The following is a 21,297-nucleotide window of genomic DNA, read 5'->3' as shown; positions in this document are numbered from 1 at the left end:
CTTCTCTAAGCACCGAAGTTGAACACGTTTGGAGTGAACTCCAACAGTGCGGCTACAGCTCACCTACCACGAACAGCAACACGCTGTTTATAGAAAACGAACGACCTCCCGACAAGGTGCCAATTAAAACAGCGGACGACCAGCTGCCTTCCACACTCTAAAACGGATCATTTAATCCATCACTGTCCTGACATAAGTGGTTTCTTCGCAATCTCTCGGCTGATTTTTAAACTTCTCCAAGTTTGAACTTTGTTCCGCGAGAGCGCGCGCTTACCATCGACCTGCTCAATTTTCAATTCAATTCAACACACAAGTGTCACCAAGGTGTAAAAGTGGATCCAGAAAGTACCGTCATGATGAGTAACAACTACGGCGAAGAGCAGCAGCAGCCTCCACAGTATTACCAGGCCGCTGACTTTGGGGAGGAGGGGGAAGACGAGGTGCCAGCCACGGAGAAGGACTTGGCCGAGGACGCGCCATGGAAAAAGATTCAGCAGAACACCTTCACCAGGTGGTGCAACGAGCACCTCAAGTGCGTCAATAAGACCATCCTAGACCTGCAGAAGGATTTTAGTGATGGCCTGAAGCTCATTTCACTCCTGGAAGTTCTGAGCCAGAAGAAAATGTACAGAAAATACCACAACAGACCCAACTTCCGTCAGATGAAACTGGAAAACGTTTCTGTGGCGCTAGAGTTCCTGGACAGAGAGCATATCAAACTGGTCTCAATAGGTAAGATAGTCTCTTTAATGGAAACATTCAGCTGTAAAATGCAGACATAAAAAGTTGCCAGGCGATTATTAGATAGGAAGCAATAATAATAATAATATAAAAAGCAGAAACGTATGGGAGCAGACAGTGACAGTGTGCACCCAGGTCCAAGATGTAGTGCTTTGATATTTAAAAGTTGAGAAATGACAAAAACATTTCATAGCTTTTGATATTTTTAACACTGCCATATCTTCACCAACACTTTGATGGTTTGTTATCAGCCTGGGTGTCAGTGAGTGGTGAGACATGGATTTCACAGGACCCTGGAAATCAGCATTGAGCTCGGTTTGACAGCTTACTGGAAAGTTACTGCAGCGGTGCCACTAAAGTCATGAACTCGTGTCAGGGCCAGGGCCTAGTAGCGTTAGCTTACTCTCACTGAAACACTGGGACTGTGTTAATAGGAATAGCACAATTCATACATGTGTCACATCCACAGATTCACAATGGGAGTGAACAGATTGCCACATCTTAAAACTATTTAACAGCTGAGGAAGGAATATGAAGACGCTATGGGTTAATTATAAATCATATAGGAGAATAGTTGATTGACAAATTATTCTTCTATTTTGGTGACTAATGAATGGTGCAATACACTCCAGAGAAATTCCCGGTGTTGCTGAGGCTTTGGTCGGTGGACTATGAAAGCCACAGTGTGTCCACCTAGACATGCACTAAGTGTTAGTTTGAGTGTGTGTGTGTGTGTGTGTGTGTGTGATTGCACTGGGGGAAACTCTCAGTGGTGATCATAATCCTCAGTGTATCACAATAGGGCAAAGGTCAGTTACAGATAGTACCTCAAATTCTGTAGAGTGTGTGTCTAGGACTTAAATATGTTAGTGTGTGTCTGGCACAGGTTGTCGCAGCTGTGCAGACACACTAGGTCAGACTGTTTTGACAGAAACGGGGCACGATAATAGAAGTCCTGGCATTTTACTTCTTACCACCCTCACTCTGCCTGCATCTCTAGTGGGTCATTGGAGCTCTCTTAAGATAATGTCTCAGTCTCATTACAGTGACCCAGGGACACAAAAATAATCGCCACTGGCTTAGTTGCACATGTGTCACAGTGTGTAACTAGATGCCATTTGATGGATGTCTCTGTGATCACACAGTTGCCCACAGAGCCAGACAAGGCGGGATCAAAACCATTTCATGCCACCTGTCCATGCCAGTCAAACGGTGACACGAGCACCACCGATCTGTGAAGGGATAAATAGTTTCAATAAAACAGTCTCATGATAAACAACTGGCATCAAACTCCCTCTTTTATTAGTCTTAATAAATTAACTGGAGTGTATCACACAAGATTAGTCGACGATGAAACACCGAAGTCTAGCACTCCTCAGAGGTTATCCTGCTTTAAATGGCTGAATTTCTAAATTAAAGTGGGCTTTAAATGGCTGAATTTCTAAATTAAAGTGGATTTAAAATGGCTTGTTTGACAAACTTTTCCTCAGAGAATTTCAGGAAATGAGGTGCATGCTGGCTGTCAATGACTCTAATCTGCACCTATTTCATTTATCACATTCTGGCACTACAGGTTTTGGAGGTAATTGAAATCCAAGTGGTATTTATGCACTTCCACATATCCTCAGCTGTCACTGTCTTCAGAGTACCATTGTGACTGGATGACAGATTGTCAGGGGTCCTCAGCCAGACAGCTGTCTGAGAGAGAGAGGCTCGGGGGAAGCAGAGGAACATTAAATTCTTGTCTCCTCAGCAGTCAATCATCAGTGTTTATATTTCTACTCAGAATAGCCTGGTCAACTCTGCAAGGAAGGACTATTTTCAAAATAATAGACTTAGTATTAGGGCGTCACACAGGATATAAAACAATTCACTGGTAGATTTTGCAAGTCTCCCCGAAAGGTCTCATTAACAATTAAGAATTAAAATATAGTTTGATGATGCAATTAACTAGTGTGCCACCTAGTGCTGTAAGATATGGTGCATTATGTGAACTTTTGGAGGTTGTAAATCCTCATGAACACTGCTCTCTTTCTACTGTTCAACCACAGATAGCAAAGCCATTGTGGATGGGAATCTAAAGCTGATCCTGGGTCTTATCTGGACTCTCATCCTCCACTACTCTATCTCCATGCCCATGTGGGATGACGAGGATGACGAGGAGGTCAAGAAGCTGACCCCCAAACAGCGCTTGCTGGGCTGGATACAGAACAAAGTGCCCCAGCTGCCCATCAGCAACTTCAATCGTGATTGGCGGGATGGTAAAGCCCTGGGAGCTCTGGTTGACAATTGTGCCCCTGGTAAGAAGCATGTAGTGTAAGTGCTGATTCAGAATACATGTAGTGGCTGTTGGCAGCCTTGTTGTATATAGCGGTTTTGCTTCGTTGCTATAGAGGTTGGGGTCAGGCATGTGTCAGTCAGTGTATTTAAAACAGTATCGTCCTCTCAGGAGAATTTGCTCCACATTTAGAAAAGAGGCTATATATTCCTCATATATTTTAGAGCACATCCACACATGTACAGCTGTTCTTAGCATAATGCATTGACATAATGCATTCCCTAGCCCGTTACCATAACTTTAATCACCAAGACCTAAACTTAATTTTACCCTTAATCCTTAAAACAAATCTAAACTTTTTGAAGGTGGATGGAAAAGTGAGGACCAGCCAAACTGTCCACACTTTCATGGTCTGGATCTCAAACCGGTCCTCACAATGATACACATACAGTACACATACACAGATTCAGATGAAGATGTCAGCCAGTGTAATCTGTCTCTGGAGAGCAGGTAGTGTCGCTGGGTTGCTGATGGCCAGAGGATGTCCCTGCCAGCTGTTTCACAGTGACTGAAGCTTTCACTCACTGTTTCGGGCCCTGAGGTCCAAACCTGAATTTAGTGCTTATAGCCTTGCTGCTACACAACACCCCCAAATTTGGGAACGATGCCTCAATTTTTGTCAGGGGGGATACTTGGCTTTGCATCAAAATACAGAGTGATCTATCACAGGGAGGTGCCTAAGCCTCAGGGCCACAATTTGAGTCGCTGCCAGTTCAGGCTTCTGCTTCCAACACTGAACATTAGGGACCTCTCCTAACTCCTGCATCACAGAGCACAACTTGGAGGAGTAGCAAGAGGACTGTAGAACACCATATTTAACTGTGTTTATATGAGCCACTGATCTGAGCGAATGCATCTTTCAAACACTGTGCTGCAACACTGACCATACAAGGTTCTGTTGTTTCATCGGCTAATACCAAGCAGCAGGGTAACCGCTTAAACTAGCTCTGCTCTGAAACAGAGAAACATAGATGTCGTGCTTTTAATTTAGATACAAATGTGCAAAACAAGGTCATTGGCCAGAACAGGAAGAAACCAACGTTTTAAATGACAGATGGCAAAAAAATATATATATATATCCACATTATTGTTAAACAGTTATGGCATACTCCTGTTTCCCTTGGTCATTACAGTGATATTGCATTATGAAATGCACGGCTATGGAGTTAACATCACTTTTATTTCCCAATATGGTGGAAGGCACCCTGGTGCCTCCCAACTTTCCAAAGTTCTTTTCCTGCACTGTCACTGCACAAACTTTACTGATGCATGTAAACTCAACCCTGTCAATACTGTGGTCCTGTGTCTATATTAATTGCATAATAGTAATCCATGGTGTGCCTGTATGGGCCTTTTGAGTGAGGGGACACTCCATTGCCACAGTAATCCAATTTAGGCATTAGCAACATGGAAGAGCTCGCTTCTGCCGCAGTGAAAGTGCCAGATTGAATGTCTGACCTTCATTGTCACACATTTTGAACTCACATGAGCACAGCGGTGTGGGTAAGGTCATACAGTGCTGTAGTTGGAGGTGTTGGAGAGATAGTTGTGACAGCCCAAGTGGCCTTATTATAGCAGTTGCAGTGTAACATTGCCTGTATTAGTCTGTGTAGTACTGTCTAATCGACCTGTACATTCTGTTAGGTTTGTGTCCTGATTGGGCCGAGTGGGACCCAAACAAGCCTGTGCAGAATGCCAGAGAAGCCATGCAACAGGCTGACGACTGGTTGGGTGTGCCTCAGGTAAGATCCACAATAGGTGTCGGTCATAAATGGGTTTTTAGTTTTCTTTAGCTCAGCTAGGTGTCACAGATGGGGTTGATCTCAGAAGGCAAGAAGCAAGTCTACTGTTTTCTGATTGGTAACATAGTCTATACTCAGCGGATAGACGCTGAGTAAACACCAATCATCTCCAAGCAGTTTAAAACAGGTACCAAGGCACATTTGCAATACAAACATTCCTCACCACATGCACATTCACCTGTGAGGCAAAGCAGAGCTGAAAAACGGCAGTACTGTGCATAATATGGAGTTCAGTGTTTTTCCAGGGAGATCATGCTGGAGGGTGTCATGAAATATTTATTACCCAGCTCACTTCTAATATTTCCTTTTACTTTATTGTAGCTCTCACTAAGTGAGTATGTAGGAGTTTTATTTGGTAGATTTGTGAATTTGTGGAGGTGTGAGATTTCTTAACACCTTCTGAGCTAGCCGCTGAAACAGAGGTGCAAATATGCCTGCGCTCATCAGAATAACAATGTGAAGAGAGTGAGAGTGCAATATTTCCAGTCCCATTTATAAGACTCTGAGTCTCTGTATTGTAATGTGCACTGTGCAGGTTGTTTACTTGTTTATCTAAGACACCGGGTTAGCTACTCTCCATGAGGCTTAGCATTGGTGAGATAGCCGGGGGGTGTGTGTCACGGCTCTGCAGACGTGGGGGTTAGATTCCAGTCTGGTGGTGTTAAGGAGATGTGGGAGAGGTCTGGCCCAGGATAAATCCCCCAGGCTGGCTTACTGAGGGCAACAATCCTTAACCCCGCTGTTGTGGGGTTAAATATAACTAGCATGGCCATGGCTTTGTGCCACTATGTGACAGATAGGCAAACAAATGCTGCAAGTGAGAGAGGCATAAGGGTGGAAAGAATAAATAGCTTTAATCCTTGTTAAATCCAGTTGCACTAAGCTTAATAAGGGAAAGCTGTATAAAGATACAACCATAGCCTTTTTACATACAGCAATAAAATCAGTTTAAGCATAAATTCATTTTAGCTTCATGGTTGTCACATAAAAACCCAGTTTCGCCCCATATTTTTCAAAAATATACAAACAGTTATTCACTAACATGATTAACCCCTGTTGTACTGGTTGTCTTTTTGTGCTGTAGGTGATTGCTCCTGAAGAGATTGTGGACCCAGATGTGGACGAGCACTCAGTGATGACCTACCTGTCTCAGTTTCCCAAGGCAAAACTGAAGCCCGGAGCTCCTCTCAGGCAAAAACAGCTTTTCCCAAACAAGGTTAAAGCCTATGGACCAGGTGTGTTTCCAAACAGTGGCCACTAGCGCCTGCACAGTTTACACCTGACTCTCAAGAAACTATTTAATACTTTTTTTTGTTGGTGTGTCACTTTGTGGTATGTTGGTCAGAATGTTATTGCCCCAAGCTGAGTATATCACCACACCCCATGTATCCATATGTGTACTACAGGTATTGAACCACATGGCAACAAGGTGCTGCATCCAGCTGTGTTCACTGTGGAAACTCTTGAAGCTGGAAGTGGTGAAGTCCTGGTCTACGTGGAGGATCCTGAGGGTCACAAAGAGGAGGCAAGTTAAACTGAATACACAGGGAAAATTAAGATACAGTCTACTTATCCATCTCAAAATAGCCCTGGTGCTAAGTTTAGAAGTGTCAGAGTGTAGCCTCTAATCTTTTTCTAACACTTTCTTCTTATTTTGCAGGCGAAGGTTAAAGCTAACAATGACAAAAACAGAACCTACACTGTCACCTATGTTCCTAAAGTTGAGGGTGCCCACAAGGTAATGCCTACAGTAGCTGCAGTTTTTTCTTATCATGTCTACAAATGCACAAAGTGGGCATACTACTCTATTTAAAGGTGTCTAAAGTTTGTCCTGCTTTTTTCTTCTTAGGTGAAAGTGCTGTTTGCTGGTCAGGACATTGACAAGAGCCCCTACACAGTAAATGTGGCGAAGGATATTGGTGACCCCAGCAAAGTCCATGCCAGAGGACCAGGTCTGGAGGCTACAGGCAATGTGGCCAACAAACCCACCTACTTTGACATCTACACAGCTGGTAAGTATGTAAAATTCAACCATTTTCCATACTGACATGGAGGTGTGCAGACAACAGGAATGTGACTTTAATAAAAGATGTCAGTGTTGGAAGTTTCTTGGCTACTCTTAAACTATGGTTTGATTATTTTTCTCTCACACTTAGGTGCTGGTAACGGTGACATCAGCGTGGTTATCGTCGATCCTCAGGGCAAAAAGGACACAGTTGAGCTCATCCTGGAGAATAAGGGCGACCATGTTTTCCGTTGCACCTATCGTCCCATGTTACATGGGCCTCACATTATCCATATACTGTTTGCAGGCCAGGAAATCCCCAAGAGTCCTTACACTGTCAACGTCGCTGAGGGTGAGCCATCTGTCTGGGTTGTAAATTACTGTCAGACAAACCAGATTTCTAACATGCTGTTAGTGTCAGGGTGACCTATCCATCAGAATCTTCAATCATCTTTATACTCCCTGGGAACAGCTGCCCAGTATAGACGATAACCCTTCCTATTTGTCATTTCTAGCTCCGCCCATTGCTCCTCCTATGGGAGCTCCACTGCAGATAGTGCCTAAGTCAGTGTGCACCCCTCCTGGAGTGAAGGGTGGGAAGGGGGTTCCTCCCCCAAAACCTGGCCGCCAAAGTTAGTATAGTCTGCTGAGAAGGAGCTTATGCCCGTTGCTCAGACAAACCTTCCAACCCCTTTCTGTGCCCTGCACAAGCCCCTCTGTGCTTTCTATGACTTGGGTGCTGCGGCTCAATGCGGTGCTTGGCCACCTGCTCCATTTTCTTGTGTTGTGCAGCTTGATCATTTAAATTCAGAGAGTTGAAATGCAATGATATACAGATAGTTTACAGATTGTCATGCATTACCTTTCTGTCTATGTTGTTCTTCTCTGTTAAATATCTGTGCTTGTGCTGTTGATATGTTTGTTTGTTTTTTTTGCATCAGCCAGCATTCCGTTTAAGCCTGCAGTCAACATTTCTGAGTGACTGACTGAAATAATGCACCTTGATGCACTCATATCCATTCAACATTCTGTACTTGATGTTATATGTGCTGCAAAGGCATCAATCCCATTTTCAGGTTCTTTCAGTCAGTCAGTCTTTAAGGAATCCCATTTGAATTGGATATTTTAATGTCTTTGCTGCTAACATCGCTGTCAACTGCTCGCTGTTCCCAGTTGCTTTTTTACTAAATATTTCTCTTTTTCACACTTGTTGTTATTCCTCTCAGCTATGAACCCAAATGCCTGCAGAGCTACAGGCAGAGGACTTCAGCCTAAAGGCGTAAGAGTAAAAGAGGTTGCAGACTTCAAAGTTTTCACCAAGGGAGCTGGCAGCGGAGCACTCAATGTCTCAGTCAAAGGACCAAGTGAGTCAGACAGCTCTCTCTTCTCAGCATCACTCCTCACTCTTGTACATTTGTTGAAATATTTGTTTGTTTGGGTTCTTTGTCTGCAAGGTTGCATTCACATACACATTCAATAAAGCACAAAACAAAATGCATTAAATGTCTCTTCCACTTGCTAAGACTCCATATTGATTGTGTTATTTGTCCTTAGCTGGAGCAGAGGAGCAAGTGAAAGTGCGAGATGCAGGAAACGGTGTGTATGAATGTGAATATTATCCCCTTAAGCCTGGTAAATACACAGTCAGTATCACCTGGGGAGGCCAGCCCATCGCACGCAGGTAGGGTCCTTTTGTTGCATTTAGCTATCCATTAACATTGCACATTCACATGTACAATAGGTAAAATGTTGCTGTTGTGTGCTGCAGCCCCTTCGAAGTGCTGGTGGGCCCTGAGGCGGGATTCCAGAAGGTGAGAGCCTGGGGTCCTGGTCTGAAGACGGGCATGGTAGGAAAATCTGCTGACTTTGTGGTAGAGGCCATTGGCACAGAAGTTGGAACTCTGGGTGAGACATTTACAGTTGATATGAAGCTGATAATTTTTTTCATGTATTTTAATGAAATCTAAATGTGAGAATACCTCCTTCGCACAGGCTTCTCAATTGAAGGCCCATCACAGGCTAAAATCGAGTGTGATGATAAGGGTGACGGCTCCTGTGATGTTCGTTACTGGCCCACTGAGCCCGGTGACTATGCTGTTCATGTCATTTGTGATGATCAGGACATCAAGGACAGTCCCTTCATGGCTCACATCCTCCCAGCAGCCAATGATGTCTTTCCTGAGAAGGCAATTCTCACTCATTTAACTATAAACCATTCATATAGGGATAAATTATGTTACCATGCGGATTCTAAATCAACAAAAAATATGTCTTTTGCTGTTGCAGGTGAAAGCTTATGGTCCAGGCCTGCAGCCAACTGGCGTCATTGTAAACAAACCAACTGAATTTACCATTGATGCCCGCATGGCTGGGAAGGGCCAGCTCAAGATCTATGCCCAGGTTTGGAGAGCAGCAGTTTGTGAAACCTTCATTATTTATTTATAGGAAAACATCATTTATATTGGATGTGGCTGGACAGGCCAGAGCTGACATGCTTTTGTATCAACTAAGGATGCTGAAGGCCACACCATCGACATCAAGATCACTGACAAGAAAGACGGCACGTTTCTGTGTGTGTACACCCCTGTTAAGCCTATTAAACACACCATCATCATCACCTGGGGGGAGGTCAATGTGCCCAGCAGCCCCTTCAGGGTAAGACACAACTATGAAATTCAGTCAATTTAATATAATGATACTCCAGCAAATGTGGACATAGTTAAAGTAGTGCAGCAGTTCTACTTCAGCTTCTGCCTCAAGTACACTGTGAATTCATTAGGTGATGGTTGGAGAGGGTTCTCATCCAGACAAAGTCAAGGTCTATGGGCCTGGAGTGGAGAAGACAGGGCTCAAGGCTAACGAGCCAACATACTTCACTGTGGACTGTGGTGAGGCTGGCCAAGGTGAGCATGTATGAGGAGATGGTGGGGTAGTTTACAAAAACACTTCTGAGTTTAGGCCACTCCTAATGAAATTATTGCTGCATCATATGAATGTTGAAAAGCACAGAAAGAAGATAATAACCAAATGTGTGCAGTTGAGATTACACTGCAAGGTTTAGTTACATGAAATTTAATGAGACATACTTAAAAGAAACCTCTAGGTAATGAATGGGCTGCTTCTTATTGGGATCATCTGGTTTTGAATGACCTTTATGAGCTGTTCTCATTGTTATACACCATTAGGAGACATCAGCATTGGAATCAAGTGTGCTCCAGGGGTGGCTGGTCCTGCTGAGGCAGACATCGACTTTGACATAATAAAGAATGACAATGATACCTTCACTGTCAAATACACTCCCCCTGCTCCAGGCCGATATACCATCATGGTGCTGTTTGCTGACCAGGTAAGAATACAGCATCCCCTAGAAGAAGGACTGATGGTTTTATTTTCTTTGTTTTGACAACGTATTATCTTTTATCATGATTGGCTTTATCAGGAAATTCCTATCAGTCCATTCAAAGTCAAAGTAGATCCTTCTCATGACGCTGGCAAGGTGAGAGCAGAGGGTCCTGGACTCAACAAGACAGGTGAGATATGTGCCAAATTACCAAGCACTTTAAATTTATAGGCATTTTCATTTGCAGCAGACACAAAATACAGTACCTTTATGTCACAAAACCAACTAGTATTCACAGTACAGCTAAAACATGCATGTTTCAGGTGTGGAGGTGGGCACTCCAACTCACTTCACCATCTACACAAAGGGAGCTGGCAAGGCCAAGCCTGAGGTGCATTTTGCAGCATCAGGCCCAGGGGAGGCAGTTCGTGACTTTGAGATCATCGATAACCACGATTACTCCTACACTGTCAAGTACACAGCTCTTCAAAAGGTACTGCAGGCCTCTGTTAGAAGTCCAAAAGCATTAGAACAGAATTACTGACAATGACACCTCTAACCAATGAACATTTCTTCTTCTTCTGGTTTCAGGGTAACATGGCAATTTCAGTGACTTATGGAGGAGATCCCATTCCTAAGAGCCCCTTTCACATCACAGTGGCACCACATCTGGATATTGGAAAGGTGAAAGTGGAAGGATTAGACACCAGTGAGTTACAGACATGAAATGTTATGCTCTTGCTTTTACAATGAATGTGTAGTCAAGTGTTTGTTTTTAAACTTAGGTTAAGCATTTCATTTTCACCTTTCGTGCAGAAGTGGAGGTCGGAAAAGATCAGGAGTTCACAGTTAACTCAAAGGGTGCTGGCGGGCAGGGCAATGTAGGTGTGAAGATGACCTCACCTTCTGGCCGACCAATCCCATGCAAGCTGGAATCAGACAAAGCCAAAGGCACTCACAGTGTGAAGTATATTCCCCCAGAGGAGGGGCAGTATAAGGTTGATGTCAGCTATGATGGCAACCCAGTAATGGGAAGCCCCTTTGCAGTTGAAGCAGTGATGCCTGCTGATCCTTCAAAGGTAAAAGTTCATGAAATCTCACGTAGTTCTTCACTCTGTTCACATTTATTACTCAAGAAACATAAGACGCCTTATTTATTTATTTTTTTTCTTCAATGCAAGTTTGTAATACCACATCTCAAAAACTGACCTAACTGTCACATCGCAGGTGCGAGCCTTTGGCCCAGGCTTGAAGGGAGGCATTGTGGGTAAACCCGCTCCATTCACTATTGACACAAAGGGAGCTGGTGCAGGTGGGCTGGGCCTAACTGTGGAGGGGCCCTGCGAGGCTAAAATAGAGTGCCAGGACAATGGTGATGGCACATGTTCAGTGTTCTACCTACCCACTGAGCCTGGCGAGTATGCAATCAACATCCTGTTTGCAGAGAAACACATCCCTGGCTCTCCCTTCAAAGCTGCAGTGCGCCCAGCCTTTGACCCTAGCAAGGTGACTGCTAGCGGTCCTGGTCTGGAGAAGGCCAAGGCGGGTGAGCCAGCAACCTTCACTGTGGACTGCACCCGAGCAGGTGATGCTGAGCTCACCATCGAAATTGTGTCAGAGACCGGGGTTAAGGCTGAAGTGCACATTCAGAAAACTGCAGAGGGGACCTTCTCTGTGACGTACATCCCATCCTTCCATGGGACACACACCATCACAATAAAGTATGGTGGCCATATGATTCCTCAGTTTCCAAAGGTCCTGCAGGTTGAGCCCTCTGTAGACACCAGTGGGGTGCATGTCTACGGGCCAGGAGTGGAGCCTAGAGGTAAGGAGATCAAGAACCTAAGCATAAGATGAGTTACTGGCAGTATGTAGTAGTGCTAAAAAATAGTTAGTGGTTTTTCAACATAACACTGACAAAAAATGTGATAATCAATGAATTATTGTCTTTAATTAAGCAAAAATGCCACATCTAACTTCTCAAATGTGGATATTTGTTGCTTTTTTTTGTTTTATGTCATTGGAAATTAATTATCTTTAGGTTTTGGATTTTTAATTCGACAAAAACATCCTATTCGGCTCTGGGGCATTGTAATATCGTTTTCCACTCTTGTCTGATAAAATGTTTTACTTTAGGGATTTATATAAGACAACAGCCCCCTGATAATAGATAATGGATAACAATCTATAATAGAAATGTAAGTAGTTTATAAAGAGCTCATGAATCAGTTGTGAAGATTTATGTCTTACTTTTGGTACTGATTGATGTTACTCTTTAACAACAAATCACCTGAATAAAAAAGCCCATTTTTATTTCTAGGGGTCCTCAGAGAAGTCACAACCCACTTCATTGTTGATGCTCGTTCCCTCAACAAGGTTGGAGGAAATCATGTTAAGGTTCGCGTTATCAACCCCTCCGGTTCCAACACAGACAGCTTCGTCACTGACAAGGGAGACGGCACCTACCGAGTGGAGTACACACCATTCGAGGATGGTGTGTGCACAGAGAAAATATTACATAATGTCATTTGACAGTGTTAATGCATGCAATGAAAGGATCATTTGGTGGGGATACAGCCAGCAAATGAGATCTAAGTGTAGCATTTACAAACCTAACCTGACTCATAGATATAGAGGGATTTAAATAGACAGCCTGTCTGAAAGAGTGCACACAGACAGAAAAATCACCGACAGTTGCTCATGTCGGGCGCCATTTGGGAATAAAGCAGGAGAGGGGGAAAATGAAAAGTAAAAGAGAGAGGGGTATAAATACAGAATGATGCAGTGGAGCAATGATGTGCGGGGCAGAGAGCAGGGAGGTAGAGAGGCAGACAGGCTCTGTTTTATAAATAGTGTGCTCTGGAACAGAAGCTCTTAACCAGGCAGGTATGTGTGTTGAAGGCTGCCTCCTCATAGCAATACAGCAGGGGAATGACAGGGGATATTAATAGAGACCTATAACACAAAGCAAAGAGATCACAATGCGCTGCTCCACCACCAGACATGCTCTAATATCATAGATGTACAGCTGGGAATCTGGCATTTTGGCCTACTGAGAGGGGTCTGTCAGAAACATGCTGTAACAGAATAATGAATAGGGAGCAGATGTATTGCCTTGCATGTTCACCAGAGCATCTGCACTCTAGATAGTGTATTTTATACATAAACAGATGTTTATCTCCCTAAAAGGAAATTTGTGTGGCCTATAATTAAAAGCAACAGAAGATTTTTGCTTGTTTTGAGAACATGCAGGCAGAGAGGTGTGACTGATGTATATTTGTTTGCAGGATTGCATCTGATTGAGGTGCTATATGACAATACACCAGTACCCAAAAGTCCCTTCAGAGTTTCAGTGGTGGAGGGATGTGACCCGACCCGGGTCCGTGCTTATGGACCAGGTCTGGAGGGAGGAATAACCAACAAACCCAACTGCTTCACTGTGGAGACCAGGTATAGTTGGGTCACATTTAAAAGAGAAATTTGTGGGGATTTAACTCGGATATGTTTAGTTAAATAAAAATTGGCTTTCCTCTCAGGGGTGCTGGTACAGGAGGCCTGGGCCTGACCATTGAGGGAGCCTCAGAAGCAAAAATATCATGCAAGGACAATAAAGATGGCAGCTGTAGCGTGGAGTATGTCCCCTTCACTCCTGGAGATTATGATGTCAATATTACCTATGGAGGTCATCCAATCCCAGGCAGTCCATTCCGTGTTCCTGTTCAGGACCCTGTGGACCCCAGCAAGGTGAAGTGCTCAGGTCCAGGTCTGGGCGCTGGGGTGAGGGCACATGTTCCTCAGACTTTCACAGTTGACTGTACAAAGGCTGGGCAGGCCCCACTGGATGTCAAACTCTATGGCCCATCAGGTGTGGACACACTGGACAGTGAAAACCCACAAACTTTGCACATTCTGACCGACAAACACCTGTTAGTGTATGGTCTATAATCATTTCCATAATGCCTTATTTTCAGGTACTGTGGAGCCAGTTGGTGTGAAGAACAACGGTGATGGCACTCACACAGTTCACTACACCCCAGCCCAGGACGGGCCCTACACTGTAGCTGTTAAATATGCAAATCAGGAAGTCCCACACAGGTACAGTATGAGTTTAAAAAAGCCATATATGCAGGTATGTTTTAATAGAGGTTCTTAGCTGGATTCAAGAAAGAAAAGTAATTCATCAGATTTTCTGTTCTCATTTCTGGTTTTGTTGGACTGCGTTTAGTAATGACACTTGATATTCTGTCCTTCCACAGTCCATTCAAGGTAATGTCCCAGCCTGGGCATGATGCCAGTAAGGTACGCGCCAGTGGCCCTGGTCTAGACAAAAAGGGTGTGTCTGCAAGCCTGCCTGTTGAGTTCACCATTGATGCCCGTGATGCTGGAGAGGGGCTACTCACTGTGCAGATTCTGGTGGGATCAGCTACATTTATTAAAACATTTATAGCTTTTGAATCATATGTTACCATCTAAAACAAATCAATATGTGCTATTGACAGGACCCAGAGGGCAAACCAAAGAATGCATCCATCCAGGACAACAGGGACGGCACCTACACTGTGTCCTACGTACCTGACTCTACAGGCCCCTACACAATCACCATTAAATATGGAGGAGATGAGATTCCTTACTCCCCATATCGCATCCAGTCCCTGCCCACAGGAGACGCCAGCAAATGCCTCCTCACTGGTAAGACAATGGCTGTAGATCATAATGGTTTTAATTGATACGAATATTTTTACAGATTGTATCATTCAATATGTATGTTCACTTACATGCTCTTTTTCTTTCCAGTGTCTATTGGAGGACATGGCGTGTGTGAGTATCTAAGAAATTATTTTGTATCTGTGCTATATTGTTAGAAAACCTTCCAGGAAACAATGTGTTTATCCTGCACTTTTTGTCCTTCATCCTTCTTCTCTTTCTGTCCTTAACAGCGAGTCTTCAAAAACTGCAGACCTCTGAGGATACAGTTATTACGGTGGATGCCAAGGCTGCTGGGAAAGGCAAGGTGACCTGTAAGGTGCTGACTCCACAAGGGGTGGAGCTGGACATGGATGTGGTGGAGAATCACGATGGGACCTTTGACATTTACTACACTGCCCCTGAACCTGGAAAATATATTATTACCATCCGCTTTGGAGGACAGAACATCCCTAAGAGCCCCTTCCATGTGGTGGTGAGAAAAGGAGTATTCAAATGACTGCCACAGTCTTGTATTAGATGTTCTCTTCTGGCATTTCACTGTACAAGTCCAACTATTTCTCTTCTCTCTGTATTAACAGGCATCTAATGAGCCAGTAGTTCCCCGTGATACCGTGGAACCGCAATTCCGACCTGTTAACTTTCTCGTCCCTTTCACGCCACAGCAAGGAGAAATCACAGGTGTGGCAAGTGCTAGTCATACAGAAACAAAACCCTGCACCCACAAAACAACTTTGTCAAGTCACTTACATTTAACCATGCTGCTGTCCTTTCTAGGTGAGGTGCGAATGCCTTCAGGCAAGACGGCCCGTCCGCATATCACTGACAACAGGGATGGTGCCATCACAATCAAGTACCAGCCCACAGAGAGAGGCTTGCACGAGATGGACATTAAATATGAAGGCAACCACATTCCAGGTCAGAAACAATCATGATTTGCTTTTGGATGTTTTGCTATTCTCTTCTTGTTAGTGAAACATGATGTATGTCTCTTACTGAACCAACAGTATATACAGTTCTGACTTTAATTACTATGTGCTTGCAGGAAGCCCTCTGCAGTTCTATGTGGATGCTGTGAACAGCGGAGTGGTGACTGCTTATGGTCCAGGTCTGAGTTATGGCATGGTCAACAAGGCTGCCACGTTTACTGTGGTCACCAAGAATGCAGGAGAAGGTAAAATTTGCTACTCTACAGTAAATCTGTGCTAAGACTGAACCTTACCAAACTGTTGGCAGCATCACACTGCAGAGGAATAAGAATCTGAGCATTTTTCTTCTACTCAGGTGGTCTGTCAATGGCAGTGGAGGGTCCCTCTAAGGCCGAGATCACCTGTAAGGACAACAAAGATGGTACTTGCACTGTCTCCTACCTGCCCACAGCTCCTGGAGACTACAACATAATTGTGAAGTTTGATAACAAGCACATTCCCGGCAGTCCCTTTACTGCTAAGATCACTGGTGAGAAAATAAATTGTTTCGCTCCTTATCTTCTGTTTTATACAGCTGATTTATATTTAGAGTGGATGTGTGCTTTATAAATCAGGTTTTAAGAAGTGACAAACATCTAAACCACCTTTTTTATGTCAAGGGGATGACTCCATAACCAGGACGTCTCAGCTGAATGTCGGCACAGCTACTGACGTGTCCCTGAAGATCACAGAGACTGATCTCAGTTCTTTGACTGCCAGTATCAGAGCTCCATCAGGCAAGGAGGAGCCCTGCCTGCTCAAGAGGCTGCCCAACAGACACCTCGGTGAGATATTCACTTACCGCATGCATTAAATAACAGAAGGAGAGGAACATAGATAAGACACTCGTGGATTTATCTAATGCATTTGTATGTCATTTCCTGATCTTTTATCGTGATTTTTTTTTTTTTTTTCCCCTCCTTACTTTTTTCAGGTATTTCTTTCACCCCTAAGGAAGTTGGTGAACATGAAGTGAGTGTAAGGAAAAGTGGCATGCACGTTTCCAACAGCCCTTTTAAGATTATGGTTGGCCAGTCAGAGATCGGCGAGGCCAGCAGAGTCAAGGCTTATGGTAAAGGCCTGGTGGAGGCACACACTTCTGAAACGGCCGAGTTCTTTGTGGATACAAGGAATGCAGGTAAGCTGTGTTTCACTTTTGTGGCAACAGGATTTAAAAAAGAAAGCAAAAAATATATATATGTGTGTGTGTGTGTGTGTGTGTGTGTGTATATGTATATGATTTTCCAACTTCTCTTAGGCTATGGAGGTCTAGCATTGTCAATTGAGGGTCCGAGCAAAGTGGATATCAACTGTGACGATGTAGAGGATGGGACGTGCAGAGTGACCTACTGTCCAACTGAACCTGGAAGTTACACTGTTAACATCAAATTTGCTGAAAAGCACATCCCAGGTTAAAATCTTTTCCTTGGAAAATGTACAAATATGAAAATATTTGGCATCTAAAAAACTAAATCTTACTTTGTTTGATTGACTGCATATGCATTCTTCCCATGCAGGTAGTCCTTTCACAGTGAAGGTGACTGGAGAAGGAAGAATGAAAGAAAGTATTACTAGGAAGAGGCAGGCGTCTTCTATCGCCTCAGTGGGGAGCACATGTGGCCTTAACCTGAAAATCCCAGGTGAGTTAAGAAGACGGTCAGAGCTGGTCATAGTGCAGCGGTCAAGCATGTTGATATGAGCAAACCTTCCACAGTTGTATATGGATTCCTATTTTCACTGCTTCCTCTTCACTATAGGAAACTGGTTCCAGATGGTTTCAGCTCAGGAGAGGCTGACCAGGACATTCTCCCGCAGCAGCCACACCTACACCCGCACTGAGCGCACAGAGATTAGCAAAACCCGAGGTGGAGAGACAAAGAGGGAGGTGCGAGTGGAGGCGAGCACCCAGGTAGGAGGAGGAGGAAGCCCATTCCGAGATGTTTTTGGAGACTTTCTGGGCAGAGAGAGCCTAAGCAGCTTCGCTGGCATCACTGCTAGACCTGAGGGTGAGGGACCAAACTTATGATTTGTACATGTTGGCTTTAAGTGTTCACCAAAGCATATACAAAGTTTTGCATTAGTTCTTAGTTTTAACCTACAGTTTGTTACATATTGTACAAAAGACGTTTTGACTGTATCTGACCTGCTGTGCTGCTCTGCCTCACCAGTTGAGAGTGGCTCCCAGGCCATGACAGCTCAGGTGACCAGCCCCAGTGGGAAAACGGTGGATGCTGACCTTGTGGATGGAGGGAGCAGCACATACAGTGTGCGCTTCATCCCACAGGAAATTGGACCCCACACAGTCAATGTCAAATACAGAGGCCAACACGTTCCTGGAAGCCCTTTCCAGTTTACTGTGGGACCCATGGGGGAGGGAGGGCCTCACAAGGTCCGTGCAGGAGGACCTGGCCTGCAGCGAGGCGTAGCTGGAGCACCATGTAGGTTCACTGTGTCGACATGGACATGCCATCTCTAGGAAAAACTGTTTCCTACCAATACTCCTCAAGAAATATTTTAAAGTGTTTAATGAAATGTTGATATTTAAGGTGAAACTTCATCTAATTTAGCTTTGTTTTAACCCCTCTAGCTGAATTTAGTATCTGGACAAGAGAGGCAGGTGCAGGCGGTCTGTCCATTGCTGTAGAGGGGCCAAGCAAGGCTGAAATTTCCTTCGAGGACAGGAAGGATGGTTCTTGCGGTGTCTCCTACATAGTGAAAGAACCAGGTACGACTCAACATGTTGAATTTTCTTCACGTTTTGAGTATATTTTATCTTTAAACAGCTAAATCTTTCAGTTAATTACCTCCATGAGGGAGACTGTGTCTTTACTAGCATGTGTTTTTGTTGCGTTGCTCACCGCATAACTCAAAGTAAAGAATGGATTTTGTTTTTTCGTTTGTTTGTCTTTTGGAGAGGTAGGTTATGGCCCAAGGAACAATCTGTTAGCCTCTGGTGGTGATCCAGATCATTATCCAGTTCCAGGAGTTTTCTAAATGATTCTTCACCATTGTGAGATAGGGCTGATTTGAATATTTTTGCTTCATTTAACTTCATACCTAATGCCTACCACACACCAGAGTATGTCCTGGATTCAAGAAATATTCAGAATCTGCTGATCCAGAATCACAGCTCACAGAAAACCAGCTACTGAAAACAACAAATAATGCTTTCAACTAAGAAATCATAGCTGAACACGTGCTGATTCAGTAGAGAGTCAAAGAGTTCGGAGCTAGAGCGTGAGGAAAACTCAAATATCATTTTTCTGGAATAACATTCATGCTAATAATGATATCAATGTGATTCCAATACTAGGGGAAGGTTTTCATGGTCAGGGAGTCGTATTCTAAAGGTCACACTGTGAGGGGAACATTGCTTTTAGGTGTATTGGCACTAAGCAGACAGTGAGCTGCCTTGGCAGAGGTTTGAGCTCTCCGAGTGCCATCTAGTTCTTCCAAACATCCTCCAATTTATGTGATGGTGAAAGTAAATAACCTGTCTGTTTCCCCAGGTGACTATGAAGTGTCAATCAAGTTCAACAACGAGCACATCCCTGACAGCCCATTCATTGTTCCGATTGCAACGCTGTCAGACGAGGCCCGCAGGCTCACTGTCACAATCCTTCAGGTAATATCACACATAGATACACGCAGAGTTTACAAAAACCCACATTCGTTTGTTCCACAAAACAATAAGACAAACTACACATAAATAGTCACAAAGTAGGAAGGCTGAAGAACAGATTTCAATTTTGCATAAGGTTGGAGTGGTTGTCTATTTCTGTCCAATAGAACTTTGCCCTTGAAGTGTAATTGAATGCTAGTGTTGGAGCAGTATTCATGACTGTAATACAGTGATGCTGGCCAGTGATGAGGGGTTGGATTAACTGTCCCTTGCAAATGTGGGGCAGCACAAGCTGTGCTATCTGTGGGCAGTCAGCTAGTCTATGTGATTGTGTTTCAGTTGAGAGGAAGGAAGAAAAAAACTAGTGAGCTGAAGATAAAGAAACCTGTGGCAGTTTTGGTGTCCTTGGTGCTTGTTTTATTTCCTTTCACAGTTTCCATTACAGCTGCTAACAAAGCTAAAAAAAATATATTTTTTTGTTAAGTGAAAGAGCACTTCAGTGTTTTTTCTACCACTAGAAGCCAGGTGAAGTGCAATATCAGACCAGCATTTAAAATGTTACACTAGCTCTTATGTCTGATAGGACCACTCATTCGCCTGTAGGGCAAAAACACTAAACGCCTCGCTGTAAACTCTGACCTTTTCTACCTCTCACACCCAACCCCTCGATCTATTCTTGCTCATGCATGCTGAGTCACATGCTTTGTATCCCTGCAGTTACAGGTGCACACAGATGTTCTGATTTTATTTTTCACTGTCTCATGTAGGAGAAGGATTTGAAGGTAAACCAAGAAGCATCCTTCATGGTGCAGCGAAATGGGGCTCGAGGGGTGGTGGATGCCAAAGTCCACACCCCCTCCGGCTTTTCTGAAGCATGCTACATCACTGAGCTTGACAGCGGTATGCACCAATCTCACTTTGTATGAGTCAGGGAATTTTACCTTTTCATCTATAAGAATCATTTAAGAATATGGACTAGTAACATCTTCACCTCTTCTTTCGTGTTTTCAGACAAGACTGCAATCCACTTTATTCCACGTGAAAACGGAGTTCACTCCATAGATGTAAAGTTCAATGGATGCCACATTCCTGGGAGCCCTTTTAATGTGCGTGTGGGAGACCCGGGGCTAATTGGAGACCCAGGCATGGTGACTGCACACGGCCCTGGACTGCAGGGAGGAACCACAGGTAAATATCACCCTCTCTAAAAGTGTGTATTTCATATGCAGATAATATAACTGTTTTATTTATTTATTTTTTTATTAATAAAATATGTCACAAATGTACAGCCTTTTCATCTCTATTTGCATTTGTCCTCTTTCTTCCAGGTGTTGTCACAGAGTTTGTGGTCAACACGTGTAATGCAGGCTCAGGCACTCTGTCTGTCAACATCGACGGGCCGTCTAAGGTCAAAATGGACTGTCGCGAGTGTCCCGAGGGCTACAAGATCACCTACATACCCATGGCACCTGGCAACTATCTCATCACCATCAAATACGGCGGGCCACAGCACATAGTGGGCAGCCCTTTCAAAGCTAAAATCACAGGTCTGCTAGACAGTCATTCTCCCATCTGATCTGTGGATCTCAAATCACAAGTGTCTTGTTTATGAAACAAATGTTCCTGTCAGGAAATTGTTATGTCATCTGTGTTCAAACTGTTCAGTGTTCATCTTACATAAAAGCTGACTTTCACTGGCACTGCAGCAATATATTCCTGTCACTACTTGGTACATACTCATGACTTTTTTTTTTTTTTTTTTTATCAATGTAAAAAA

The 21,297-nt window shown here is 43.8% G+C and overlaps 1 protein-coding gene across 1 annotated transcript in view; it reads left to right on the top strand.

The window, feature by feature from the left end:
• The first annotated feature begins 22 nt into the window (after positions 1–22).
• The window catches only part of LOC109974778 (filamin-C-like), a 24,121-nt gene continuing 2,846 nt past the window's right edge, over positions 23–21,297 (top strand). Inside the window, exons 1-44 of the mRNA XM_020625163.1 lie at positions 23–732; positions 2,793–3,041; positions 4,724–4,821; positions 5,966–6,116; positions 6,288–6,406; positions 6,542–6,619; positions 6,731–6,893; positions 7,038–7,238; positions 8,113–8,250; positions 8,441–8,567; positions 8,655–8,791; positions 8,879–9,072; positions 9,173–9,286; positions 9,398–9,541; positions 9,666–9,789; positions 10,072–10,232; positions 10,326–10,416; positions 10,550–10,719; positions 10,818–10,935; positions 11,043–11,305; positions 11,454–12,051; positions 12,547–12,720; positions 13,514–13,676; positions 13,763–14,091; positions 14,198–14,321; positions 14,483–14,639; positions 14,726–14,915; positions 15,021–15,044; positions 15,164–15,405; positions 15,512–15,611; positions 15,708–15,848; positions 15,976–16,104; positions 16,215–16,388; positions 16,519–16,683; positions 16,833–17,036; positions 17,157–17,309; positions 17,416–17,538; positions 17,656–17,904; positions 18,067–18,336; positions 18,486–18,623; positions 19,408–19,523; positions 20,288–20,420; positions 20,532–20,708; positions 20,849–21,067. Of these exons, the coding sequence (XP_020480819.1) occupies positions 354–732; positions 2,793–3,041; positions 4,724–4,821; positions 5,966–6,116; positions 6,288–6,406; positions 6,542–6,619; positions 6,731–6,893; positions 7,038–7,238; positions 8,113–8,250; positions 8,441–8,567; positions 8,655–8,791; positions 8,879–9,072; positions 9,173–9,286; positions 9,398–9,541; positions 9,666–9,789; positions 10,072–10,232; positions 10,326–10,416; positions 10,550–10,719; positions 10,818–10,935; positions 11,043–11,305; positions 11,454–12,051; positions 12,547–12,720; positions 13,514–13,676; positions 13,763–14,091; positions 14,198–14,321; positions 14,483–14,639; positions 14,726–14,915; positions 15,021–15,044; positions 15,164–15,405; positions 15,512–15,611; positions 15,708–15,848; positions 15,976–16,104; positions 16,215–16,388; positions 16,519–16,683; positions 16,833–17,036; positions 17,157–17,309; positions 17,416–17,538; positions 17,656–17,904; positions 18,067–18,336; positions 18,486–18,623; positions 19,408–19,523; positions 20,288–20,420; positions 20,532–20,708; positions 20,849–21,067 (7,711 nt within the window). The 5' untranslated portion in view covers positions 23–353. The remainder of the gene's footprint in view (positions 733–2,792; positions 3,042–4,723; positions 4,822–5,965; positions 6,117–6,287; positions 6,407–6,541; positions 6,620–6,730; positions 6,894–7,037; positions 7,239–8,112; positions 8,251–8,440; positions 8,568–8,654; positions 8,792–8,878; positions 9,073–9,172; positions 9,287–9,397; positions 9,542–9,665; positions 9,790–10,071; positions 10,233–10,325; positions 10,417–10,549; positions 10,720–10,817; positions 10,936–11,042; positions 11,306–11,453; positions 12,052–12,546; positions 12,721–13,513; positions 13,677–13,762; positions 14,092–14,197; positions 14,322–14,482; positions 14,640–14,725; positions 14,916–15,020; positions 15,045–15,163; positions 15,406–15,511; positions 15,612–15,707; positions 15,849–15,975; positions 16,105–16,214; positions 16,389–16,518; positions 16,684–16,832; positions 17,037–17,156; positions 17,310–17,415; positions 17,539–17,655; positions 17,905–18,066; positions 18,337–18,485; positions 18,624–19,407; positions 19,524–20,287; positions 20,421–20,531; positions 20,709–20,848; positions 21,068–21,297) is intronic.

The sequence above is a fragment of the Monopterus albus genome, unplaced genomic scaffold (assembly GCF_001952655.1).
Source record: "Monopterus albus unplaced genomic scaffold, M_albus_1.0 scaffold7.1, whole genome shotgun sequence".
Lineage (NCBI taxonomy): Eukaryota > Metazoa > Chordata > Actinopteri > Synbranchiformes > Synbranchidae > Monopterus > Monopterus albus.
Note: the sequence above shows the minus strand (reverse complement) of the source record. Positions and strands in the feature narration are given on the sequence as shown.